General features: G+C 54.7%; 6 protein-coding genes across 6 annotated transcripts; 1 reads left to right on the top strand and 5 right to left on the bottom strand.

Annotated features, from left to right (window-relative positions):
* Nucleotides 1–246: 246 nt before the first annotated feature.
* Nucleotides 247–2,574, bottom strand: PHACADRAFT_190379 (uncharacterized protein; the record flags this gene model as incomplete). The annotated part of the gene is made up of 5 exons (XM_007390594.1): nucleotides 247–956; nucleotides 1,016–1,381; nucleotides 1,443–2,127; nucleotides 2,180–2,413; nucleotides 2,461–2,574. The coding sequence occupies 5 exons, from the start codon at nucleotides 2,572–2,574 to the stop codon at nucleotides 247–249; spliced, it is 2,109 nt and encodes a 702-aa protein (XP_007390656.1).
* Nucleotides 2,575–2,805: 231 nt separating this feature from the next.
* On the top strand, nucleotides 2,806–3,535 carry PHACADRAFT_190378 (uncharacterized protein; the record flags this gene model as incomplete). The annotated part of the gene is made up of 3 exons (XM_007390593.1): nucleotides 2,806–2,842; nucleotides 2,883–3,245; nucleotides 3,309–3,535. The coding sequence occupies 3 exons, from the start codon at nucleotides 2,806–2,808 to the stop codon at nucleotides 3,533–3,535; spliced, it is 627 nt and encodes a 208-aa protein (XP_007390655.1).
* A 415-nt stretch (nucleotides 3,536–3,950) lies between these two features.
* PHACADRAFT_247701 (uncharacterized protein) lies at nucleotides 3,951–7,001 on the bottom strand. The gene is made up of 4 exons (XM_007390592.1): nucleotides 6,574–7,001; nucleotides 6,227–6,519; nucleotides 6,039–6,175; nucleotides 3,951–5,982 (listed from the first exon to the last, which is right to left on the bottom strand). The coding sequence occupies exons 1-4, from the start codon at nucleotides 6,990–6,992 to the stop codon at nucleotides 4,183–4,185; spliced, it is 2,649 nt and encodes an 882-aa protein (XP_007390654.1). The 5' UTR covers nucleotides 6,993–7,001; the 3' UTR covers nucleotides 3,951–4,182.
* A 276-nt stretch (nucleotides 7,002–7,277) lies between these two features.
* On the bottom strand, nucleotides 7,278–9,324 carry PHACADRAFT_247700 (uncharacterized protein). Its single transcript, XM_007390591.1, has 3 exons — nucleotides 9,114–9,324; nucleotides 8,098–9,059; nucleotides 7,278–8,042 (listed from the first exon to the last, which is right to left on the bottom strand). The coding sequence occupies exons 2-3, from the start codon at nucleotides 9,026–9,028 to the stop codon at nucleotides 7,471–7,473; spliced, it is 1,503 nt and encodes a 500-aa protein (XP_007390653.1). The 5' UTR covers nucleotides 9,029–9,059; nucleotides 9,114–9,324; the 3' UTR covers nucleotides 7,278–7,470.
* A 110-nt stretch (nucleotides 9,325–9,434) lies between these two features.
* PHACADRAFT_247698 (uncharacterized protein) lies at nucleotides 9,435–12,359 on the bottom strand. Its single transcript, XM_007390590.1, has 20 exons — nucleotides 12,262–12,359; nucleotides 12,190–12,206; nucleotides 12,030–12,136; nucleotides 11,805–11,973; nucleotides 11,706–11,751; nucleotides 11,594–11,653; nucleotides 11,419–11,540; nucleotides 11,241–11,367; nucleotides 11,082–11,190; nucleotides 11,012–11,029; nucleotides 10,940–10,954; nucleotides 10,811–10,889; nucleotides 10,701–10,758; nucleotides 10,540–10,649; nucleotides 10,453–10,486; nucleotides 10,350–10,397; nucleotides 10,184–10,298; nucleotides 10,123–10,131; nucleotides 10,013–10,069; nucleotides 9,435–9,955 (listed from the first exon to the last, which is right to left on the bottom strand). The coding sequence occupies exons 1-20, from the start codon at nucleotides 12,352–12,354 to the stop codon at nucleotides 9,768–9,770; spliced, it is 1,581 nt and encodes a 526-aa protein (XP_007390652.1). The 5' UTR covers nucleotides 12,355–12,359; the 3' UTR covers nucleotides 9,435–9,767.
* Nucleotides 12,360–12,792: 433 nt separating this feature from the next.
* Nucleotides 12,793–15,419, bottom strand: PHACADRAFT_247697 (uncharacterized protein). Its single transcript, XM_007390589.1, has one exon. It carries the CDS (start codon nucleotides 14,223–14,225, stop codon nucleotides 12,906–12,908), a length of 1,320 nt encoding a protein of 439 aa, XP_007390651.1. The 5' UTR covers nucleotides 14,226–15,419; the 3' UTR covers nucleotides 12,793–12,905.
* Between the last annotated feature and the right edge of the window lie 68 nt (nucleotides 15,420–15,487).

The raw sequence follows: 15,487 nt of genomic DNA, 5'->3' as shown, positions 1-15,487 counted from the left end.
CCCGCCCGGCTGATAGCACAGAGAAACAGACAAATATATATACATGTTCCGTAACGGCAGCTGCTGGCGATACAGATGCAGCTCGGACGACAATAGCAGTACGTGGTACATAAACTTGAATCGAAAGCACGATGAGTAGGTATGAAACGATAACACAACACTGAAAGAGATCACAGCAAAACAAGTAGTAATGAGTATACAAGGCGATAGCGTTCCAGAAGAAAGTCAAGGCAATCTGAGGAGGCTCTATATGACTCTGAGCGACCAACTGTGCATCGCTGCTTCCAGACCTTGTGCCTGAGCAAGCCAAGCTTGGTCATCCGTACGCCCGTTCATCTCCAAGGACTGGAATATATTCTCCACCGCAATAGCCCTGCCCGAATGATATCCTACGCCGTCCGCCGCCCGGATAAACAACAGGGGAAGACTGCGACCGTTAAGTGCCGCTACATTTACCTTGGGATCGGCAGAGGCACCGTTCTGCGGTCCTGGTGCGTCGCGCGCCGGCGGTTCAAGGTCTTCTTGTAGCGCTCGTAAAATGTCAGCCACCGGAGGTAGGTCGACGGTAATTGAGGTGTGAATGGGCCCCGCACCCATATATGGAGGCCGGTCGAGTGGTGACGCCCCAGAACCAATAGGCTCGTCGCGCTGCACACCATCCGGTCCAATAGCCTGTACGTACGGTGACACGCTCGTCAGAGGGCCGGGCGGATAAGGCGCGTTCATTTGGTGACGGAGAGGTCCGAGGTTGCCCAGATAAATGCTTAGCGGCGTCTGCTCGCGGGTGTGCGGATGCGCGTAAAAGAAGTTCGCGACTGTCAAGTCCAGGGTGCAAGGCTCAGAGCCATTGCCAGTAGCTAGGGCGGGAGCCGTGAAGAGTGTCGGGAAGGGAGTAATAGGCAGCTCAGGCGGGTCGGTGTGGCCGAAGGCATCAAAGAAGGTATATTGAAATTTTGCTTAAGCGCACAAAGTAAGTTTTTTGCTGACAGCTCAACTCAAGAACAAGGTCACGTACAGATTCCGACGATGGTCCAGCACAGGTAATCATCGACTTCGTCCGTGATCACTCGAACACCGTCGCGGGTCTCTTCGCGGACCCGAGGAGCCTGGAAAACTAGCGGGTGCGTGCCAGTCTGATTCGCCGGGGTCTGGCCTGGGGTAGCTCCTTGGCCTGGAACAGGACTAGCTGCCGACAGATAGTGACGAGTACCGTCCGTGTTGGTCCGCTGCAGAGCGATCTTCTGCATCTGGCTGACAGGCCCACCGTCATCAGGAGCAATCCTGCCCTTGTCAACCTTGCGAATAGTCAAAGGGGAGGTGGAGATGCCGGAAAGGGTATCGGTTAAGATTACTTCGCTTCCATAAGTCACAGGTTGAGGACCTGAGAGCTCCTATGTCAGCAACCGCGGAGATGGTCCGGGTGTGTGGCGTAGTTGACATACCAATGGCAGGCTGTTCTCCCTGCGGCCGAACAACAGAGACGTTGAAAGCAGCCCATGTGACGTTACTCGCGCACAGCTGGCCGTTGTCCACCGTCATGTACTTCGTTCGGACAGTCTGAGAGTTGATACGGTTGAATAAGGACACTGGCCCGCCAGCAAGAATACAGGAGGCGATGTTACGTGTTTTCGCCGTCTTTTTGGAAGGCTTCGAAATGATAGTTACGGGCGCAGAGTCGAACGAAGCCCAAACCCGCCCGGGATTGGCCGGTTCACTGCCATCCGTAGTAGGTGGAGGAGGCTCTGCGATATCGAGCGACAGCTGGAAGCTCTTGGACTTCGCTGAACCGGTAACGTGTAAGAACTTGAAACTTGCCGAGAGATTATGGTCGATTGGTGCCCTCTGCTCGTATGAGCGTTCACCACCTTCCGAGACTACCGTCATGGAAAGCTGCTGGTTTTTCATGTTCCACACAGGGCCTTCGATGTGGACGATGGGTGGAGGGCAGAGAAAACGTTTCTCGGTGCCGTATGACTTTTGTGCGACCGCGGCGTGCAGACATAGCACAGTGGTCATGGGTATCGGTCGAGAGGCATGTTGAGAGACGTGGTCGCGCACAACGCGTCTTATCTTGTTATGCGGATCATCCCCTTCTGACGCGTCAAGCTTTCGCTTAGTAGACGTGCGCTTTGATGGAAATTAGTCTAAGCTGAACGCTCTGGCAACAAGTAAAACAAACCGGCGGAGCAGTTGACGGCGTTGATAAAACACCGTGAGTATCCCGTGAAGGATGGCCTATGTTAGTGGTAGAATTCCAAGCGGCCTGAGAGGACAGAGCGCTTGGAGTTGCCTCTGGCTCGCCTGTAGCGGTTAAGATAGACTGTATGGTCTGGTTTGGCGAAGAGGGACGACGATTTAGGGCAGCCTCAGATGCCTGGGACTCGTCCGGGTGCGAAGACACGGGCGTGTTTACCTAAGACGCGTTTAGATGAGAGGAAGACTGGGAGGAAGAGTGCACACCAGAGACTCAAAGTTAGGTTGGGCTGATGAGCTCGAACGGGAAAGCTCCTGAGGATTTGCGGTCTCGGGAGCGGGGAAGGTGGCACCAGGGGCTGGCACTGCTATCGAGGCCATAGTAAAGTGGAGGTGGGAGGGGGGAGACGAGGGCAACAGAAAGCCTGGATAGGTGCTCATGAGGGCAGTATCGCGTTCCCACGCAGGCTCAGTAGACTGTGGGAACTTGAGCGAAAGGTGTGGGAAGGAACAAACCCCGTGGGAACGCCAACTTATACCCACCCCCATGTGACTTATTTGTCACGCGTCACAATACAAGTCGAAGCGCTTGTGTATCAGAAAGAATGGTCTATGGACGACCACATTCGAATCGCGAGTCTCGACCAGAGTCAGAATTGCAGCGAGATCATCTCTAACATCCTCCCCAGGCCCGCTGAGATACCCGACCACCACCGCTCGTCCTCTAACCCGACACAAGACGAGCCTCGCTCTGACGGAATTGGCAAGTCCACGATCGCTCGCGCGCTCTGGATACCAGACACCGCGTGCCGAGCGGGTAGAGGATCCGTTCAGCCTCGGAGGGTTCTTCCCTCCCCGCCTCGCTGGCACGGACACTCCGAGGACGGAATGGAGCTGGTTGAGAGGGGATGAGATGGACGCGACAGAGCTGCAACTAGGACACAGTGATGAACGGTTAGAACTCGAGCAGTTTCCGACATTTGACAAAGCGGAGGACGAGGAGACTGGGCGGGTGATCCGCCATGAAGACAAGCTGGGTGTGCTGTCGCTGCGTACGTCACCTTGAGGTGTCGTCGCACGAAATACAGCGTATTCACAGAGAGTGATTTCTCCAGGCTCTGTTTTCTCATCGAGCGAAGCGGTATTCTCATCAGCGTACGACGACCATCTATCAACGTCTTATTCGGATGATCTTCCTGAAGACAGCGACGCGTTGTACAACGCATATTGTGATCTGCGCCGGGCGCACACGCTAAAGATAATAGCAGACGAAACAAAAGCAGCGAATGGTTCTGGGGGATTGTTCTCTCCTGCGGCGGACTCACTGGACGAGACGTCGTAATGCGGGGACGGTGTGTGTGCAAAGCATCGTTGCCGTCGTCGCAGGGCGTGAGGAAAGGTTGCTGCGGGACCACTGACGGCGTGGATTTTGAGCGCTGAATGCTGGACATGGTCTGAGTGAGATAGTGTGTATATTGTTAACGAGAGTCGGTGCCAGGTTGGCCTGTGGATGTGTATATAAAGGACAGAAGGATTGAATTGCACAGTGGAGAAGGTTGGAGGATTGGAGATGCCCAGCCAGGCCTAGGAAAGCGCCAAGCCCCTAATTGGAACCGCCTTGAGCAGGGTCTCCTGAGCTCTGGATTACCATGTCCGAACACATCTGCTCGTTCAAACCACGCGTACGCCTGCGCTTTGCGATGGCGCCACGAAGACTTTCTGCTCGTTTCCTCCGAATAATGTCTACTATACTGTTGGGTGTAGATGACATCCGTACACATTATCAAATGCAAACATACGATGCGGTACAAGTCCATGAGTGAGTTGCAGGTAAACAGATGTGTCGTCTCAAGTATTACGGTGTCGATGAAATGTTAGATCATGTGAAGGAAATAGAAAGTTCGAAAGTCCTATGCTAGAAGTCCTATGGTGTCGCTGACAGGAAATGAAGATAATGAAGGATGTGGTGAACGGACGTGTAGGCCACTTTCAACTTGGGGGATCACGCGCGACAGACATTCGTCTCACCTCACCTGATGGCCGGCGAGGGTGGCCTGGAAAGGGTACGCCGGAGGCACGCCTCGACTCGCGGTGTGGTCGGGCTTCAGCTTCAAAAACCTGCGACTTTTGCCAATCCTCGACCTTCATTGCCGACAGACGCTTCGTCGACGTGGGCTTACCGCCGACGGCAGCAAGCGCGTCTGGGCTGAGTGTTCGACTGTGTCGGGGCGCCCGCCGCTCGTCGTTCGGCGGCACCGGGTTTCCGCGCACTTCGCTCTCTCGCTTCTTGTCCTTCGCCTCTTTACTAGCAGTGGCCGCTTGTTCGGCTTGTCTCTTGAGCACAGCTTGCTTCTCGCGCTCCTTGGCCCGCTCCCAGCGCACCTTCGCAGCCTGGATATCCGCCTGTTCCTTTTCCGCTTGTGTAAGGGGCTGCTGGAGCTGACGCAGCCTCTCCCGGTGCCGCTCCTCGAGCTCCTCGAATGACATGACTTTATTGCCAGACTCTTTCGGCGGTGGCGAAGACGCGTTTTGGGCTCGAGGCGGAAGGATGGTTCCTGGCGCATAACTCGACTGAGAGTCCGACTTCTTGTGAGTCTGAGGTCTGAGCGCAGGTGGCAACTGCTCTGGTAACCACGATCTCGGGCTCGATAAGGAGCGCCTTGCGAGGGCTTCGGCAGAAGGAGGCCTATCAGTCGTGGCTGGTACCTGGCCAAAGGGCAACGAGTCATCGCGACGCTGCCGCTGAAGCAGCGCTGCGGTAACGGCTGGAGACACCGCTAGTCTAGGTGTAGGACTGGCGACTGGAGGACTGGTTGGAATTGGAGGTGTGACGCCAGAAGGAGGCTGCAGAAGCTTCCGTTCCCGCAGATACGCATCCCAACTCTCGTCTTGGAGAGGCACACTAGTAGGACGGCCAACTGGACTCGGATTAGATGCGCGAAGGTTAGAAAGTTCCATAGACTGCACGCGCGCCCGCGGGTCGCTCGCTCTTGGCGGGCGAAGATGGGATGGGCCGGGAAGCGGAAGTGAACCCAACTCCAAACGAGAAGAAAAGGATGGGCGGGCGGAATCAGTGGAGCTTGAAGGCGCAGGAGTCTCTGATTTGAGTATTTCGATGGACTTGCGAATGTTCTGGATCTCTGATAGTAACTCCTGCTTCTTCCTCAAGTCCTCGAGATCCTGAGCGACAGATAGCGAGATAGATGTGTTGCGAACACGCTCTCTGATTTCCGGGTCGTCGGAGATGTAGTTTTTGGGGACGTCCTGCTCCAAGTCAGCACCGAGGTCGAGGGCAGGGAGAGGTCCCGGAGACTGCCGCCCTTCGACAGGAGGAGAGTTCAACATCAATGAGGAGACCCCAGACTGTGCTCGCTGCCGAGGACCGTCAATGAGTGTGAACGTGGAAGCTCGCTTTTCATCGTTAGGGGTAGCAAGTCCCAACTCCGCGTCTTTCATCAACGGAGTGCCTGACAGGGTGCTGTCGTTCCGTCCGTGCTTAAGAAGACTTGGATGTTCGCGCTCCCATTGTTCCTTTTCGCGTTCGACTTCAGCAAAGTCGGCGGCGGCACGGTTCTCGGTTTCCTGGTCCAAGCGGCGGTGCTCCGCCTTGATCTCACGAAGCTTGCGCTGCAAAAGCTTGAGAATGCGCAGCTGGACAGCGATGCCGGCCAGGGCGACTGCTCCCATGAGGCCCAGTTCAATCTGCATTGTCTGGGTAACCGGGAACTGTATCCCATGGTCGACAAACTTCTCGAAGAGAGAGTTGAAGCCAAGGTTCCATATATAGAACTATGCCAGTCAAATCTGTCAATGGATGTGAGAAAATAACGAAAAGGGAAACGTACCTCCTTCAGATCGGCAGCGGTGAAGCAGTCGACGCCGAGCATGAATGATGTTGCTCCAACGAAGCCGGTCGAGACGAGGAGGACATGGTAGTGAAACTTGGGTAGCGTGCATAGTACAAAGCCCACGACTGCGCAGGCTGTGAGAGGCATCAGAGATCACCCACAGATTCGGTGTGCAAATGCCTTACCGATGTACATGATCCAGCGGAAGCCGATCACTTGGATGAGACCTCCGTCTCTGAAGCATTGTATCCAGAGGGCAAATGCGAAACCTCCCCAGGCACCGATGAAATACCTAGTGGCCTTCCAGAAGAAGATGGTTACGCCCCCTCCGGCAATACCAGCAACGCAGCATGCCAGGACGAATAAACCTCGCAACGTCGTGGAAGGAGGGTTCACGGCTTGCAGAATGCCAAACCTGAGGATCAACACGAAGCAGACGAGGGAAAGCGTGTAGAACCCAATGAGAAAGAATGACGTCCTACACCACAAAGTCAGCCAATTTTCTCATGATGACGAAGACGAGCGTGCGCACCATCGGTTCTTGTGGCCTAGGAAAGCGCTTGGGATACCCGTGAGGATGAGCAGTGCCCCAAGCACGCCAAAGCCAGGGTCGAGCTTTGTCTCCAAGTGGCGGGGGTCAGGCGTCGGTGTTGCAGACGCAGACGTCGTTTGCGAAGCAGCAGCAGAGCCAGAGCTGGTTGGTGTTGGGGTAACGGTGACATTGAGGACCACCGGGATAACGGTAGAGATTGGGATGAGCGAGTTGCCGGAGCGTATTGTTGTCGTGATCGTAGCGGAGGTCGTCTCGGCAGAAACAGAGGGGGTGGGAAAAGTAGAGGTGCTGCTGAGCCCGCTCGAGGTCGAGTTGGACTGAGCAGCAACCACAGAGAAGAAGAAGAGGAGTCCGGTGGCCGCGACCGCTAACCACGATGGGAGGCGTCGCGGATGCATGGGGGCGTGCGGGATGGACTATGATGGTGGTCGGGGGACAAGAAAAGAAAGACAGAGGGGTGTGCGAGGCTAGTGAAGGCCTGGCATCTTCCAGGCAGAGGAAGGGTCGACTCAGCCGCGCTAGCAAGAGGCATCCCAGACCTCGATCCTCAAACGGCAGTCAGCCGCCGACACCAACCACGTGGAGACGCTGCCACTCGCCCGCTTCCCGAACTTCTAGCAACGCCGACAGGTCCAAAGAGCTCGGTAAACAGCATGATTTGATTCACACCTGATCCAGTCCCTATCGTCCATTCAGAGCCCGCACGATAGCACAGCAAACTACCGACCCGCACCGACCATCCGACTCCGCCAGGTGACCCTGTCTTCCCACTGAATCTCCCACATCTACCGCAGCACTCCCCATGTCGTCACGGTCGGCGATGGATGCCGCATCCAACCCGGGGTTCTGCAGATTTTTCCGAACCAGACCTTCACACTAGTCCGTGTTGTCGGCGGAGCTGCTCTCTGCCTTCTCTTCCTTCGCCGACTCGTTCAATCCAAAGTGCTCGACCCTCACTGGCGTCACATGCAGCTTTTTATAGAGTACTGTCATCCGGTTCGGCTCGTCCACAACCTTGCCACTGAGGACGTGACGACGCCCGACAACGGTGATAACTTTGCCGCTTTTCCCGAATCTGCCGACGCGCCCTGCAGCGTGCGTGTACGAGTCCTGATCGAGGGCCTCCGAGGCACCCAGGATGAAGACATGTGTCAAATCCGGCATGTCCAGGCCGCGGATACTCGCCAAAGTCGCGACCAAAAGGGTGGGATCATCCTCCGGAGCAGTACCCTTGCGGAGTAAGTACGATCCGCCGCGCTCTCGTTGGACCACGTCCAACCCATGCGCGTCGATACCAAGTCGACGCATGTCTTCAACAGCATGTCCAACTGATGCAGAAGGATGCAGAACAAGCAAAGCGACCCTGGGCACTTCTAAGGCAAATACCGTGGCAATGGCCTCCATGGCAGGCTCGGGGAAGGGCGACGGTTTGGAATCGCCGGACTTCACTAGACAGCGCCCTTACGTTAGAGCCTCACAAAGAACACGAGGTCTAGAGCTTACATCCGCTAGCAGCCTCTTCAATGATTCCTCGCGTATCGAGCGCAGAGGAAAAGGTTTCACCAACAGCAGGCTCTGTCTCAATATTCACAGGCTTCGCAGGTAGTATCTGCTCCGGCTGTGCCTCCGCGGCATTCTTGATATTAATGATGCTGCCGTCCGATGTTGAGTAGACGAGAGCACTGTGCACCGTGGTAGCGCTGCCGAGGATGTGTGCCGCCTGGTCTTCTTTTTCCGCGTGTGTGATGACTTTAACGAGGTCGCTTTCCTCGGGAGTAAGCCATTTACCGTCAGAAAGTAGGCCGTGTCGGAATGCGGCTTTCAGAGTCGCGCTCGCGAAGACGAGCTGTGGTCGTCTGAGAGGTAGGTGCGTCTTCACAATTCCTGATGGGGACCTGAGGAGATGCCCTCCGGTCCCCGCGTCTTCAAGCTCCTTCCTCAGCTTGGGTTTGCACCACTCTGCAAAACGCTGCACGCGGTAGATCGCGTCCAGTATTTGCCTTGCGTGACTTGGGTGTCGCTTCAGCATCCTCAAATATCTGGCAATAAGATACTTGTCTGCACGGGGTGGACACTCTAGCATGGAGTCTGCCTCGTCCACCACAACCGTGGCGAGTTCGCGCATAGGGAGAATAGACTGTTCCAGCTGAAGCGCCTCCAGAATAGCCTGCGGGGTGCCGATCAGTATATGTGGCGGATTCTTCACGATAGCACGAGCTTGTGTTGCTATAGGCGTCGACGACCCTCTGACCACCGCCTGAGCAATGGATGAGAGGGTAGCATCACCGAATTCTTTGGTGGCATATAAACATTGCACCCAGTGAATGAACTGGTATGCGAGGTCGCGATGAGGTGTCAGGACGACCGCAGAGATCGCAGGAACTATGGAAGTCCTTCTTCCTTCGTCTTCCACCTTGAGGAAGCGGCGGGGCATGCTCAACAGAGCGAGAAGAATCCCGAGGGACCTATAGGACGTGGTGCTCAATAGGAAACATAAAGCACATGCAAGCACGACAAACTTTCCAGACCCAGTCAGATCTTTCAGGAGAACATCCTTATGATCCAAGATCGCGGGTATAAACTGTGCTTGCGCAGCGGTTGGCTGCTGTATGTTGGGGAACGCCGCGCGAAGGCTGGCAAGGACCTGTGGGCGCAGGCCCAGTGCATCGAAACTGTTGAGTTCACTATGTCGAATGAGCCATCTGCGAGTCGTGTAGCAAGTGAAACGTTGGAGAGCTCTCTGTCGGCTGAGCACAGTGGGGGGACGAGACAAGGTCAACATGCACCACGAGCGCCCGACAGCTTTGAAGATCAGGGCGCTTGCTCATACACGGGGCGGGAGACGAGATTGTGCTATTGCAGGTGATACATACTGACAATGTGATGGATTGATTGTACATGGCAGAGCGTGCAAGAACAAAACTGAAAGAAAGGGAGGGCAGAGGAAGGGCAATGCTGCTCGGAGCAATCTATGATAGTGCGTAGTATGACCGTTCCAGCGAGGATGAGACAGAGAATTAAGAAGGGCAAAGCCACCATCACAGATGCTGCACAAGCACTCTGCCCTGTGCTCATGTAGAGACAGGATGCTCACCACTGTTGCGAGGCGACAGAGGTTCACTAGGTTTGTCATGGCGTTCCTCCGCAGCTCCTTGGCTCATCCTCGACAATTCCTATTCGTCGCCATCGCGGATGGGCTCGTACGATGGTTGGTGCTCGGAGCGTCCGAGAAGCCGTTGGAGAAGTCCCGGTCGACTAGGATTGTTGTTCGTGGTCAACGAATGTCTCGAACGACGAGATCGGTGAGAGAACAACGACGCCCTTTCGGACTCCTCGTCTTCTAACCGCTCTTCCAGCTCCTCTGTCAACACGATGATCCATGAGCGTCCACACAAAACAATACAGCGCTCAAGCCCACCTTCACCGAAAACAGCGTCCATCTCTTCGAGGGGAACTCCCATAGTCTCGGGATACACTAGCACCAGTCATTAGCACCAGTCACGTAGCTGGAAAGGGCAGGAGCCGTACAAAAATAGACTGCATAGTGGTGTCAGTGAAGAAACTTTGATTACAGTAATGTGATGCTCACCAACAACAAAACTGCATGCACAGAAGAAGCCGTGCATGGGGTACAATCTCCATTGAATTACTTCTTGCAAGTACGGTGTCATCTCTCCAACGAGGAAGTTGAAGGCCCAGTTGGTCTAGCGCAGATGTAAGCGATTTATAGCCAGATCCAATGTGGCTGAGCTTACAGCGGTAGATAATGACACGCCCTTCGCCCGTACAGACAAAGGCATGATCTGAAAGACGTACGGTCATAATTTGCTCGGTCGGTCGGTAGGTCGCTGTACATACCTCAGGTGGGTACAGCCATGGGATAGGCCCCCAGCTATGCAGGATGCAGCGATGAGATACAGTCTAGCACGCTTAATCAACTCGTACCTATATCCGAACGCCGCATTAAAGACAATTACGCAAACAACCACGGAACGCGCGGTTTGGGGTACGTCAATATACATCCACCATCCAGTCATCGCGAGGGCCACGCCCATCTGGAATAGTTTTAAGACAATATACCAATCCAGATCACAAGCCAAACTTACGACGATAGCTCCAGTCAGGAGAATAATCCGTCGACCCCAGCGGTCAACCAAATACCACCTGCAACATCATCATTAACCGGCACCTGAGCAAGACGAGTGGAACGACATACGTCGGGAGAGTGCTCAGAAGATAAATGATAGCATTCACTCCGGTCATGAGGATCGCATCACGGCCTACCCAACCAGCCTCTTTACGGAATAGTCAGTATCGGTGATTCCGGAGGAGATCTACGACATACCTTCGAACACTCTCGCTGTACGATGAAACGGATTGTCAGTTATACTCTGCAGGCTGCACATCATCCACTTACGCGCATAATATGAAATTACTGTACCAGAGATTAGTACGCGACGGTACTGATTCTGCAAACGCGGACACACCGTTTATTCCATTTAACTGAGCAAATGCCTGTGACGACATAGCCAGGAGGACGCGTCGCTTGTAGCGCTTCCACATTGTAGCGTATGTGCGCGCATCGCCGTTCTCGCGCTATCCATACTGTTACTCTGTGTGGAGCGTGTACGGAAAATGTCGCTTACATCGAACAGCACTCTTTCTTTGATCTCTTGGAATTCGGAGCGTGCGACGAGGTCCTCCGGATCACCGCCATGCAAGTCAGCTATAACCCGCATTCCTTCGGCATCCTTGTCATGGTCAATAAGCCATCTAACACATGTCAGCTCGTTGATTACGCGCAATATCAATGGGATCACTTACCGGGGGCTTTCCGGCATCGCCAAGGAGCCAGCCGCAAGAATGGCACCGATTATGCACTGAAAAGACAGCGGCACTCGCCAAGCTAGGTCAGACTCATAGAACGAGCAGAAATAGTCTATCCACTGCGGCATATTCAGATCAAATGCATGCGCACACGCGCTACTAGAATACGCACGACGGATGATGCGTAGCCGAATATGTTGACTGTGAACTCCATGCACGCAAGCGCGCCGCGCTGAGACCAGAAAACTTAGCGAAAAGTCAGAACGACAGACCGCAACACATACATGGTTTGGGGGCGAAATTTCGCTCTGATAGATGGGAACGATTGTCCTATGGCGCTTCGTGAGCAAGCTGCCGGCGGTTGCAGGGGATATCTCACGTACGATAGAAGACCAACACCAGATCCAGCGATAATTCTGCCAACTACCATGACCCAGAAGCCAGGTGTGAGTGTCTGTATAGCGCCCCCAAGGGCAAAGACAATCGCTCCCACAAAAAGTGTGCCCCGTCGCCCCAGAGAGTCCCCGATGCGTCCAGCCGCTAGGGAGGTGACTAGAAGACATGGCCAATGAGTACAGCTGGTGAAGTTGGGTGAGCGAATGACATACCAAAGGCGCCAATCTCGAGCACAGCTACCATGGTCCCCACCTCGAGGGCTGTCGGGTCGTTGAAGAACTTACGGAAGTAGGGCCCAGTAATGACACCGGACATGACGCTACACAGAATGTATCACTCCTCAGTCGGCGGCATGACTGGTTGCGTACACACCCTTGGTCGTATCCAAACTGTGAAACGTGGCTTCCTCAGCGCGATTTCGGGCGAGATGAGAGCAACACTCACGAGAAAGACACCTAAACTAGCAAAGACGGAGATCGCGTAAAGAAGTGGTGGACCCACCAGCCTGCGTCGTAGGCTGTGACCTGGGGTTGCCATGATGCATTAGCAGAGTAGAACGAAGGGGGAGGTTGGTCGGAGGCAGCAGCGGTCGTGAGGGTTTTGCGGAAAGAGCGGTTGGTCGTAGCGCTTCTGCTGGCGAAGCACCGGCACCCTTGATCTCGTGCGTCACTCCACCGCCCTCAATCTGTGCAGCTGCCCACACGCGGCCGTTCGTCTTGGCTGTCACCGCTCTGCAGGCAATGCCAGCCTCGGTCGCCTCGCTGGACTCGCTCTCTCCGTCAGATGACTCGTACGACTCCGAGGAAGAGGAGCGCCTCGCTCAGCTCGAATGGGAAGAGTCTCTCGAGCAGCTGCAACAACTCTTTGCCATCGTACTCCTTCCGTCTCTCGGCAAGTGGTTAGGACGGCGTTGGAGCCATTGGGGTATGCAGTCTGCCTATCGATGAAAGTCGGTCCGTACTCAACGTACTCAATCCGTACTGTGTTATTTCAGCGTACGCTCGCTACCTCAGGCTTGGGCTGAACAAATCCTTCTTCTTGAGTGAAAGAAACTTGGGAGGGTCGATTACAGCGCCTTGAGCATCATCTCAATGTCTAAAGGTTCGTCTACTAGGACGCCGCTCGTAGTCCCGATTTCTGACGGTAGCTATAGCATTGCCCAGCCAAGTCGAAATCACCCTCCCGCTGTTCTCAATCTCCTCCACAATTGTATCTGCTTCGTCCCAGGCACCCCTCCGCGCCAACCCTTTCAACAACAAGAACCGCGTATCCTCCCGGATGGGTACATTATTGCGTACCATCTCTCGGTAATATTTGAGCGCATGTTGCACGCCGTCTGGATTCGGGTTCTCCAAGCAAGCCTTGATTAGCATATTATACGTGACTTTGCTATGCATGAGGTCTCGTTTCTTCATTCGATCCGTAAGATGACGGACATATTCTTCCTGCGTCTGCCGGTTCAGCCAGTGTTGTCGCCGATGAATAGCGGAAAGGATAGTGGTGTACGTGACGGCATTGGGGTGAAGGGACTCGTCTTCCTCTGCCTCCATCATACGAAGTAGCTCCAGAGCCGCTTCGAGCCCTGCATCCGATTCCTCCTTCACAAAGTGGCTGATGATGGTGGTATAAGTCACGATGTTCAGTTGCACTCCGAAAGTCTTCATCAATGTGCGAACCACGCTTGCCGCGTCCTTCTCCACAGGTAGCAAGGCAGTGAGGACCGTTGAGTACGTAACGACGTCGGCGGCCACACCAACAGCCTCCATCCTGCGCATAACAGTACCTATAGCTCCGGGCTTAGAGACTTTGGCGTAGTATCGCATGAAGGTATTGTAGGACACTACGTCTGGCTTCGGTCCCGAATCTTCCATTTGCCGCAGGAGAGCTTGGGCATCCGCTTCGCCAGAGTTCGCGAGTAGCCAATAGATGACGGTGTTATAAAGAATCAGGAGCGCGGAGCTGTCGTTCTGATAAAAACCTCGCTTCAGCAATGCGCTGAACTCCTCGAAGCGTTCCATCGCCTGCGCGGGACGTCCTGAGTTGAATAGACCGTAGATAAGGGCCCTGTACGCCATAACACTGGGCTGCGTGCTTCCCTGGCGAAGCAGCTTCCATGTGACCAGAGCGCGATCGGCCATGCGCAACTCCGCGTAACCGTCGAGCAACGATGTCCAGACGTCCATCGTCGGCTGAACACCCAGTTTGGTCATGTCGTCCCACAATCTCTCCGCTAGGTCCAGTTTACGACAGTGCATAAATGCTCTGAGCAGGATGGACCAAGCAAAGTCAGGAAGCAGAACAGGTGTCCGTTCTGATACCGCGGACGGATCCATAGTGAGCCACGGCTGAGACTCCCTCAGGGCTCCGACAATGTGCTCGTATAGCTCCTGTAGGTTCTTGTCGCTCATATCTTTGGACAAGTTCGAGACGTGCCTTTGGAATGACCCAGGACGAGTGAAGAGTTGGGCAATGGCGATCCGACGAGCATACGCTTCTGCCCTCACGGTTTCCGCCTTCGTACGGAATGCAGGATCTACGCGCAGATGTGCAAAATATACTCGAACGAAAGACGCAGAAAGATAGGCGGTGGTCGAGAGAATCGCCTTCATGGCCTCCGAGAATGAGTCTTTCAAGGCAAAGGCATATATGGCGAGACAAGCGATGGATGGCGGGAAGGACTCCGAAGATGTGTCGCGTGCGTCCCCGTCTATCAATATGGCTTCGGCTTGAGGTGGTGGCTCTTCCAATTGAATGTCTAGATGAGCCCCTTTCTGCTGCACCATGGTATTGTATCTCGAGAATAGGCGCAAAGTAGCGTCCGCATCTCCATGCAAGATGAGATGGCGCATGCGAGCAATGAGCCCCCGCGGGTCCCCGCCTGCAGCCACAAAGACAGTGATATCGTCTATGACTTGTGCCTCTGCAGGACTCCAAGTTGCGCCTCGGATGAGCTCGGTGGTTAGCCTGCAGAGTTCGCCATGGTGAGAAGGGCCGAGGAATGGTAAGAGCGAGCTTCGCTCAAGAACAGACCACGCCTCTCCTGCTGCACGGATGTTACCAGCTTCAAGCGCGGCAACAATGCTAGGATATGTCTCGCGGAATAGGATCTCTAAGTCCCACCCGGCGCCGGGTGCAGAGGTATCACCGAGAGTAGAAAGGTCGTTGGAAACGGAGGGATTGCTGAGAGCAGAGGCGTCATTGAGAACGGTGGTATAATCGAAGGTGGAGGCATCTCTGACGGCACTATCCCTGGTAGAAGCATAAGCATTCACGTTCAGCGTAGAGGGAGAAGGACTAGGGGAGGAGGAGGACGCGAATTGACATGTACGCGAGGAAGTAGTGTATTGAATCTGAGCACGAAGTAGCTTGCTCCGCGCAGCGTTTCGTCCAGGGAGGAGCAAGTCGATTGTGAAGATGGGGGTGTGGGCGAGCTTGTGCGAGGCATTGCGGAACATGCGAGACACTACGAGGCCTAGGCAAAAAGCAAGCCGTGAGTATGATGAAGACATCTTGGGTGCGCAAAACCCGGCTGAGCTTGGATAGGGACATACGAAAGTACCGCAGTGGCTGCACGAAGGCAGGAGAGGTAGGCCTTGACGCCCACATGTGGGATTCAGCTCAGCAGACAACCTCTTCTTCCTCTCGTACACTGACCTCGTAACAGGCCTCC

This window comes from Phanerochaete carnosa (assembly GCF_000300595.1).
Source record: "Phanerochaete carnosa HHB-10118-sp unplaced genomic scaffold PHACAscaffold_1, whole genome shotgun sequence".
Taxonomy (NCBI): Eukaryota; Fungi; Basidiomycota; class Agaricomycetes; order Polyporales; family Phanerochaetaceae; genus Phanerochaete; species Phanerochaete carnosa.
The sequence above is the reverse complement of the archived record's forward strand: the minus strand, read 5'-3'. Positions and strand labels throughout refer to the sequence as shown.